The sequence below is a fragment of the Tupaia chinensis genome, unplaced genomic scaffold, assembly GCF_000334495.1.
Source record: "Tupaia chinensis unplaced genomic scaffold, TupChi_1.0 Scaffold147433_1, whole genome shotgun sequence".
Classification (NCBI taxonomy): Eukaryota; Metazoa; Chordata; class Mammalia; order Scandentia; family Tupaiidae; genus Tupaia; species Tupaia belangeri.
In genome coordinates this window covers 4559264-4569859 of record NW_006207284.1, presented here as the reverse complement: position 1 = coordinate 4569859, position 10596 = coordinate 4559264, and the positions used below count along the sequence as shown (strand labels likewise).

The window sequence follows — 10596 nt, the reverse complement described above, 5'->3', positions numbered from 1 at the left end:
TATATATATATATTCTTTTTCTTAATGGCCTATTTCCCCAGTGCAAAATGACATTTCATAATCGTTTTGACTAAGTGTAAATTCATGAGGTATAACTGTATTGTACTAGTATCTTTTATTCTAAATGGACCTAAGCTTAGGTGAGAAGGAAACAGTTTATAACCTGTATCAAACATTCTGAAAATTACAGTCCAATATTAAGTGAAAGCAAAACTCTGGGCTCGAGATGTAAATGGAAGCAAATTACCTGCTCGCACTGGTCCATGCTGACTGACTTGCCGTCACTGCGCACACAGCTCAGCAGGCGGGTTCTGACACCTTGGCCACAGGTTGCATTTTCACTCAGCTGGCATATGCTCCACTCTACAGGCATAGGATCACTCACACTGAGTTTAAAAATTACAGCCATGTGAGCAAAATACAACAGCTCTTTGATTATCTGCATTGGTGGAGAAGGATAGTCCACATACAATCCTAAAACCATTTCCAGGTGCAGAAAGCAGCATGAATTTATTTTGTTGCAAAACAAATAAACAGAAAACTAAGTAAGTGAAGAAAAATAAGTCATTTTTCTAAATTTGCTTTCCATGGGAAAGAAAGCCAAATTGTTTGCTAGAAATTATGTTATAATTGGTTAGAGTTGGAGAAGACACTAACCAGGAAAAACCTGTTTGGAATCACCCATTTGTTGCAGATAATTGAGAGACAAAAAACAAATAAACAACATAAAAAGGAAAAACAAAACCATAAATGGTCTGAATGATGGAATACCCTCTCCTTCAAATTTATGTATTGGAATCCTAACTCTCAAGGGGATGGTATTAGGAATTGGAGATTTTGGGAGGTGATGAGATTATGAGGGTTCCATTCTCATGAATGAAATTAGTCCCTTTACGAAAGAGACCTGAGAGAATTTTTTTGCTGTCCACCTTAGGGATGCAGCAAGAAGGTGTCTATGGGGAGTGAGCCCTCACCAGATAAAAAAATTTGCCAGTGCCTTGATTTGGGACTTTCTAGCTTCCAGAACTGGGAGAAAAACATCTCCCAGTAACAAGTTGCCATAGAATGCTGTAACAAGTTGTCATAGAATGAGTAACATAGGTTACTCATTCTATGGCAACTTGTTACAGCAGCCCAAATAGAGTAAGTCACGAGTCTTTAAATGTAAACTTGAACAAATTTTCAAGGTATAAATCTAAGTATCTAAACCATTAGTTACATTTGGCTCAGGGTAACCAAGGGAGGTTTCAAGAATCAAAGAGGAAAAAACATGCAGAAGTGTATGGACTATACAGAAACTATTTTTTTCTCAATTATTCTATCATGAGAGATGGTTTCAAAGATTTGTCGAGTCACAATGAATACTAGACAATGGGGAGTTAGAATAAATTATCCCGTAACTAATTTATTCTTAAAAAACTTACTACTGGTATGGGTGGAAAGAGATATCCTTGATCATATATAATTAAAACAGCTTTAAGGAGATTTTCCATATTAAGGAGATGATCTAAGAGTTTAATAGAAATATGAAATTCCTGTATGGTAAAGTTTTATAAAGATAAGTTCTTCCACTAAAGCAAATGTCATTGTATAACTGAAAAAAAAACCAAAAAAAACTGTAAAAACTAAGGACATTTTTTCTAAAGAAAACAGGCAAATAAATCTGACCATCATTCACCCATAGTGGCAATCAACCCCACAAAATTCACTACAAGGTTTTCTATGTGAAGAATCTCGCAAGTATCAATGTGGCCACAGTGGGCGCTATTTTTCAGAAAGGATGATTGTGTTGCTTCTGCAGACATGTGGTGGTTTGGTGATCAGTACTGAATTCAATGCTACGACTTTACACAGCTTCAGATTTTGTGGCATTTTTGTATGTCTGGTATTGCAGGGGTTGGCAGGTAGCCAAGATCAATGTATCAATAACTATCTTTGGGTTTTAGACACTGAGAACTCTGGTGCCCAGAAAAATCCTGAGCAGCAGCTAAATAACTAGTGTGATGTGATTCCTAGTGTCTCTAAAACAACCCTGATCAGGCAGAACTATCATTCATCTTTAGGGAGGCCTATAGAGAAACTACATTACAAACTTAAATTTTTAAAGTAATAATAGCCAAAAAAAAAAAAAAAGCCAAATTTGATGTCAGAATTATTACATTCTTCTCTGAGTGGTGAATTATCCTTGGCTACTTATTTTTGTTGTTTCAGTTTATCATGGCTTAATTCAACACTATTCTGAAATAGTCCCACTCTTTCTAAGCATCTCTCACTATGGAGATTCCAAGTGGCCTAGCTAAATCTACATGCCAAGAGTGGATATCTTTGAAGGACCCTTCATACATGAAATCCACAGCTTTTCATGCAGCATACTCAGACATTGGACTCTCTGTCCTCAAGCTCAAGAATGAAAACACACACAATTTCCCACTGGTCAATGTTCAGGGAAGATAGTGAGGTTGTGGAATTGAACTGTACCTGTTAGATTGTACTGGAACTGGAAGCAATTTTCATTAAGAAGGCAGGGCCGCACCTGTGAATCTTCGGCACAAGTCCTTGAGCTCAGCGAGGGTCTAAGCAGATGGCGCGTTCTTCTCTGCATTGTGTGGGGGTCACATGACTATGAGAATCAGAGAGCAGGCAGCGTTAGGCCCATGGCTATTTGATAAATTACACAGGATTATCTGTATACAAGTCGGCACGTAAATAACAAGGGCAAGAAAGACACTACTGAAATGTTAAACATACTACTTAGAAAATAAAAACATTCTGTACTTTTCTGTAAGTTGCTTTTTATTGTTGTTTCACTTGACAAGTGTTCCTTTTCTGTGTTATCTTGAAAGCTCCATTTCTATTTCCCATGTGTAATTAAGCACATGGAGACTGCCTCAATTAAACTCACTCTGTACTCTCAAAAGTCTGCCACAAAGTAAGAAATCAATACATTTTGAATGTTTAAATGAATGAAAAAAGGAAGATACTGTCCCTGTGACCTCAGATAATCTAGTTCAATAGAAATAAACACACAGAACATTTGAATGAGAAAATAGTTTTCAAAACCTCAGAATAAAAAGGTATAGAGAAATAATTATGTAATCAATATTGTCAACAAAACACAACATTCCTCATATTTAGAATGCCCTATGAACCACAGGGCAAGAGCCACTGCATGCTGTTGCTGTTTCAGCAAAATTTATGTATAAATTTAAGCTTAAACGATCTCTTGCAACTATCATGATACCTATGCATCCACGTGTCCTCTTATAGCTTCAGATGATAGAGAGGCCTTGGACCAGATAAACCTGCCTGCCACAGTCCACTCAATTGTTTTACCCACAGTCAACCTTCAAGCCCTTTCTATTGGAACAATTTTCTTTCAACCTTCATTTCTTTCAGAACACTAATCGAGGCTTACTTCTTTCACGATCATCCTCTAACAATGCTAAAATCTTCTCTTTTTTTGGTGACCTTTTACCTTGCTCAGAAATTTTTCTATAGATATATTTCTAAGCATCTTATAAAGAACTTACAAACTCTTTGAAGGCATGGTGGATCCTGGTTTCTACTTCTAACTTCCTAAAAATCTTGACAGAAATTATACACAGCAGTTTTTCAATAATGCCCTTAAATATGTTCATGTTATGCAATCCCAGACTCCTGACTCTAAAGAGGCCCAGAGATTCTTACAACACAAATGGGTAAGTCTCTAAGATCATTAGATCATTCTGCTTTGGGGATGCTTCATCTATTTTTTCTTTTACTTTTCCAGATATTTTAGGAATAACACAAGCTGTATACTAAAATATATAGTCCATGAATCAAAATGATGAATTACACTGACATGCAGAAGAAAATATGCCACAAATTGCCCTTCTAATTTAATTTTATCTTTAAGTTTATTTATTTCTTGCATGAGTGAGAGAGATAGAGAAAGAAAGGCTGAGTACCCAATAGATTCTTACACCAAGATCCACTCCCAGGTTCATCCATGCCTAGATCATATATGTGCACTGGTACTGCATTTCCAGCACACATGGAGGTATTTAAATGTGAACCTGAACCCTTCCCAAGGGGGTCAGCCTCATAGGGTGTCTTGTTTTAGCACTATGCCACTGTCTGGAACCTTTTCTTCTAATTTCAGAAGTTTGGACCCTGAAAACATCTTTAGCATCCATGTGACTTCATACTTGGATAATATGTCAAACTTAAAAGTTTACTTTTTTTTTTTTTTTTGCTGTAGGGCACGTGCACTCTCCAGAAAGACAGAAAGAGACAGAGAGACAGAGAGTGAGAAATCACCCCCCAGGAGGGATGGCCACGCTGCAATCCCTTCCCCTCCATTCTCCTCTCGGGATCTTGGTCACACATGCACACACGCCCGGCATGAATTTAAGCCACCGGGTCTGGAACTCAAATCACAGTGGACTACATGAGAGTTCAGCAACATAGCCATTATGCTAACAGCTAGTCCCAATAAGTTTACATTTTAAGTGCATTGAATTGTCTCTAGATAATCAAGATAGGCCACTGAAAGCAAGCAATTATTCTTGATTACCTGCAAATGGATCCCATGCCAAATGCTTACCAATAATTTATTACTATTTTACCAATTAATTTTAATGCTTATTCTCATGAGAAAGAATAATAACTTAAATGATGTGTTAATAAGGAAAATGACTCCCAAATAGTGCTCTACCACATTTCTATTTTGTAAAATAACTAATATCTAAAATAAGCAAGTATGTGTGAAAGTTTATGTATGAGCTTAATATAAGTGCAGAAATAAAGCACACACACACACACACACACACAAATTGAATTACTGTGCAGGCCTGAACAATTCATAAATATTCTATACCTTAGTTTCCACTGAAATCTAGATGAGAAAAGATTGGGATGGGGTGTAATCTAATGAGATTTAAGAATTTTTCTCTTACAGATTTCAAGCTATTTCTAAATTCTGACATGGTTTGAAATATCCCATTGAACCCAATCCATTTTTCATAACATATAGACTTTGATAATTACAAGAAATAAACATAAAGAGAACAAACACTGAACAAACTCTCCTACCAACTCTCTATCAAGAAACAGGCAAAGGTGAGAACATGAGTATCTGAAATCCACAAATATAACCCATCCAGAGTGAACTGCATCACTCTGTGTATTTCTCGTCTGCAATATTTTCACATTCCATCTCCTAAAGGTTGTCCTATTGTTGGCAGTTTCTCCTTCTTTTCTATTAGCTATGTATAGAAAGTTGAGTGTTAGTGTTTCTCTTTATACCTTTCTCTCTATTAGTTATTTATAGAAATTTCACAAAATAATGAATTAGTCACAGTGGAGAAGGGGTGGAGGAAATAAGTGAGAGAGAGAGACAGGAGATAGAGAGAGAGAGAGAGGAGGAAAAGATGGCTTACATTCGAAGATTTCTTAATTGGTTCAACAATTCTCAAATCCAATCCTGATTCTCTTCTTCTCTAGACTATTTATACAAAGACAAAGCATCTATTTCCTAAATATAGAAGTGGGAAATGATGAGTGAATAACTTACTCAAAGTCAACTCTGGACAAGTTTCATTACAAAGATCAAGGTTATATACCTTTATTTGCCAGAGGAGATGAGCAATAAGAACATCTTAGTCTCTCCTACATAAATTTGCTAATGAGAGTAATTGTCCAACTTTTTACCTTTGTAAACCAGCACTTACATTAAAGTTCAATCCTTATTTCTGAGATGGTGCCTTTACCCCTTTGTTCTCTCTGGAATCAAGGCCTCATGCCAGACCTGAATACTCGTATTCACACCTCAGAACAAAAGCAGATATCTTTCTTAGGAGTCTCCACAGCCTTCCATGGACCCATAATACATGGAATTGCCTCATCTCGTAAACATTCCATCTGTGCTTATACATGTGTTACTGTGTGTGCATTCCTCCCATGAGCTAATTTACAGTCTACGTCTTAATTTCCATGGACATTCGGAGCCTTGTACGGTGTCTAGCTCTGAGTATACAAGCAATAAATGTTTAATTGCACAATTTGGTTCTTTCTAGGGAATAGGATTGGATTTTTGTAAACTGTCATTAACAACCAAATGGTTGACCCTGGATTATAACCCTATTGCCTGAAAGGAAGGTTACCCCATTGTTCTGTCTAACTGATAAAAAGAATATATCCCCTCTTGGATTCTTAGCCACTTCCTATAAAATCTGGTTACCATTTTCCAGAATAATGAATCATAGAATTCATCATTAAATTAATAAAACATATCAATTTACTCACATAAAAGAGAACAGGTAATTTAGATAAGGCATTTAAAATAAATACAAACAAGGAGGAATACTTTGATATGTTACTCATTGTCACTTAACTATTAATAATCATGTTTATTAAAATCTATGATGGATCTAGGTTACTGTGAACTGAGTCACTCTGCAAATTTTTTTCTGCAGGTGAGCATGACTCTGAGGTCTAACCTTGTCAACTCCCATCAGATCTGGAAGCTCAATGCCTTTATTCCATAAGAGGGCTTCTCCGATCATTCTCACCTTGTCTCTCCTTCACTTAGACAATTAGTCCTACTGTCAGGATCTCCGCTGTTTCTGTTTTTCATGAGGCAAAACAGCTATATAAAGGGACTTCAAAAAGTTCATGGGAAAGAGCATCCAAGTATGAATGTATTTTGGTGCAGAAAAATTGAAATTCATGCATAGTATTTTTTTAATCGATGTTTCCCATAAACTTTTTCAAAACTCCTTGTGTACTCTGTAAACTTCAGTTTCCTTATTTGAAAAAATGGAGTAAAAAGTTCACAAAAACTCATCACAATGCAAAGAAATTTTTAATGAAATTAAATCCTGATTCTCAAAGGTTGACAAGAAGTGAGAAAAACTCTAGGGGAAAAAAATCTGGGACTAAAGAATTGTTACTCATGTGTCATAAATTTAGAAAAATTCTCAGAGATTCTGAGAAGATGGTTACAGAAGTGAAAAACCAAAACAAACAAAAGGAAACAAAAATACCCAGTTCTTTTCAAATCACAGTGCAACAAGAAGCATAGTCAAGAAAAACAAATAGCACAATTAAGTGACAGTCATCTCCATAAACCTCAGACTATGACTGAAGCCCCAGGGCTGCGTGATAACAACACCTGACAGGAGAAAGCATAAAGCATAAAAATGGGGCATCTGACAAACCCATTGTCACCAAAAAAAAAAAAAAATTAGAGTTGAGACTTGGTATATTCGGTACATTTCAAAGCAGGTGATTATAGGGCTTCCTGGAGAGGTCTTGGATGCTGATGAAGCCTAGATCCAGGGAACTCTCAATATCAACATGCAAAGCTCCCTTTCAGGACAGTCCTCTGTTTTCTTCCACCCTACCTCTAAGGAGATGCAGGTGGGAAGAATTTCCATAGCAAAACAGAGTAAATAGCAAAAAAAAAAAAAAAAAGGAAGGGCCAGCAAATCAAGTGGAGAAGGGGAAAATTAGCAATTAATTTTAGAAAATAAGCTGTTTTATTTTGAACAACAACAAATACAGAAGCCACAAAATGAAGTTACAAAAACACATTTCAGAATCATTTTAAAAAATAAAAATGAAACCAAAATAAATACAATAATTTTAAAAAATGCCTTAAGAGAAATAAAAAATATGAAATGAAAAAAATGTAAAATAAAATTAAAAGGTTAAATGATGAAAAGAATTTGAGAATAACTGGCAATTATTGAAGTGAGGTAGAACCAAAGTCATGAGCATATGATAGGATTTCATAGAAAAGAAAACCAAATCAAGAATAGAAAACTTAATAAAAAAAATGATCCAGGAAACTGTTCAATAAAGGCAAAGAAAAGATTTCAAGGTACCATAGTTATTGAAATGACACACCAGAATCATCAATTCTGAGACATTTCCTAGTAAAATGATTAAGCTTTAAAGAAGAAAAAAGAGCTCTTCGCACATCTAGGCAAAAATACCAGATGGTTTATAAAGGGAATAAGATCATATTGTTATTTGACTAGTAGGAAAACTTTATGCCAGAAAAATATGTAGAAATTTTATATTCAATAAAGCTGACTTTCAATTATAAAGATCACAAATAAACTGTCAATAATATGCAAGGACTCAGAGAATGTTGTTTCCATGAGATGTTCCTTAGGAATTTACTGGAGACTGGGTTGTAGAACTTCAAAATCACTGGAAAGACATCAAAGTAAAGGTTCATGATGAGCCAATTTCATATGTAAAACTTCCATAAATGCCATAGTCCATAAAGATACAGATAAGACACAAATGTAATAGGAGGAGAGCTTATATAAAAAATTTAATGTTTTTAGGTACAGATGTTGGTGGTAATTTTAGTACTGTTATTCTGAGAATGTTCTCTGTGATGTGGAATAAAGTGAACGTGTAATTACGACATAGTCTATTTCTATTATCTCCAGCCTTTGTAATAAACTTGGCTCTTGGAATGGAAAACAATGACATAGAGTTTAGGTAGAACTTTAGTGAACTCTAATTCTCAATTTGAATGGAACACATTAAAAAGAACTCACTTTTATTTTTCATCTTCAAAAATAAGAAAATTATATATATACTTCAAAGCTCTGCATAGTGAAAGGACCTAGAAACAGTGAAGGCCAACAATGGTGAGCATGCTTGTGGTACTGAATTGTCTTTTATACTAAAAGAGGGGAGGATTTTTTTATGGAATTAGGTGATTCCAAGTCTGGCCAAGTAAATGTCCACAAGGACCCTGAAATATCCTGCCATATCACATAGCAAGGAAGCTAGCAATGACCACGAGTTATAGTGACATATTTATAAAACACATGTGGAAAGTAGTTAGATTAAGATATTTTGTGGGGACCAGCAATTAGTGTAATGGCTATGTCGGTGGACTCCCATGTAGTCGACCACGGTTCGCGTCTAGGACCCAGTGGCTTAAACTCACGCCAGGCGCGTGTGCATGTGTGCCCAAGATCCTGAGAGGAGAATGGAGGAGAACGGATTGCGGCATGGCCATCCTCCCTGGGGGGTGATTTCTCGCTTTCTATCTCTCTGTCTCTCTCTGTCTTTCTGGAGAGCGCACACTCCCTATAGCGAAAAACCTCTTCAAAAAAAAAAAATATATATATAGTGAATTAATAAAATGTGGAAAAAATAAATGAATGGAAAGCAGCCGCAGATACCAGAGACAGTATAGGAGGAGGGTGGGAAATGGCAGGGAGTGAGAAATAGAAATAGGGGGGATATATATATATATATACATACACACGCACATAAGAAACAAGAAATGGAAAATTATTTGTTGATGATAACATGTATGATTAAGCCATGATACAGTATATTCTGGTTGGGAAATCACATTTTGAATGCTGTGATGATGTTCAGTGAATAAATGTAAAATAATTTAAAAAAAAACATGTAAAAAGATTACCACTAAGATAATAAGAGCATCAGCATAGATAATGGAAAGGTTAAAACACATCAAACTTCCTTAAAACTATGGTTTTGTAACAATATAGAAGTGTCCTAAGTGGTGAAAACTGCTAAGAATACTTATTTTGAAAACTGGTAAATAGAGGGTTATTACAGATTTGCTTGTCTTCTTTATAAAAAATGGATCACAAGGTAATTAAACAGGAGTTGGGGAAAACTTCCTCCTCATAGGAAGTTTCACAAATCCAGTGGTGGTGCAAGTGTAGGGTGCAACTCTGATGTGTTGGAGCTGCACAGAAGGCTGAGGTTTGGATCTTGGACCAACCTGAACATAACAGACTTGGCTGTGCATGCCTGTAATCCTAGTGAGCTAGAGAGATCATGGCATAGAGAGATACTGTCAAAAAATACTCCCCTTGGAACTGGCAGATTATATAATGGTTATGTCACTGGATTCCCATGTAGTAAACTGCAGTTTCAGTCCCGGACCTGGTGACTTAAAGCTCATGCTGGACCATGTGTGTGTGCATCTAAGATCCCAAGAGAAAATGGAGGAGAAGGGATCGTGGTGTGGCCATTCCCCCAAGGGTGTGATTTCTCACTTTCTGTCCCTCTATCTCTGTCTCTCCAGCAAGCGCATGTGTCCTATAGCAAAAATATCTCTCAAAGGAAAAAAAAACCTTCTTCTAAGTTAATATATAAAAAAAAGGAGTTCCATGAGTAAATGAAGAAGAATCATAGAATTTAAATGCTGCCATTTTGTACTTGCTAGATGAAAAAGAGTCTAGGCATTGACAGACTATGACAGCTAAACACACAAGAAGTGTCAACCATACCTAATGTGCTTTCTGATAAAGAGCACACCTATGAAGAACTCTTGCTAAAGACTGATGAAGCCTCTACATCCAACTTCCAAATTACGGTAAATTCAGGGGTAGAGAAATATCTATTTATTTAGTTTAGTTTTTGCTATAGGGTGCATATTCTAGTTGAAGAGTGGAAAGAGAGAGGGAAAGTGTGAAATCACACCCCTCCCAGGGGTTAATTCTCAATCCCCCCAAAGGGGATGATCATACCACAATCCCTTCTCCTCCATTCTCTTCTTGGGATTTTTGGGGCACACACACACACACACACACACACACACACACA

General features: G+C 36.2%; 1 protein-coding gene across 1 annotated transcript in view; it reads right to left on the bottom strand.

Annotated features, from left to right (window-relative positions):
* The window catches only part of THSD7B (thrombospondin type 1 domain containing 7B), a 797103-nt gene that overhangs the window by 50877 nt on the left and 735630 nt on the right, over positions 1–10596 (bottom strand). Inside the window, exons 17-18 of the mRNA XM_027768766.1 lie at positions 2479–2620; positions 248–363 (exon numbers count right to left, since the gene is read on the bottom strand). Coding sequence (XP_027624567.1) covers positions 248–363; positions 2479–2620 — 258 coding nt within the window. The remainder of the gene's footprint in view (positions 1–247; positions 364–2478; positions 2621–10596) is intronic.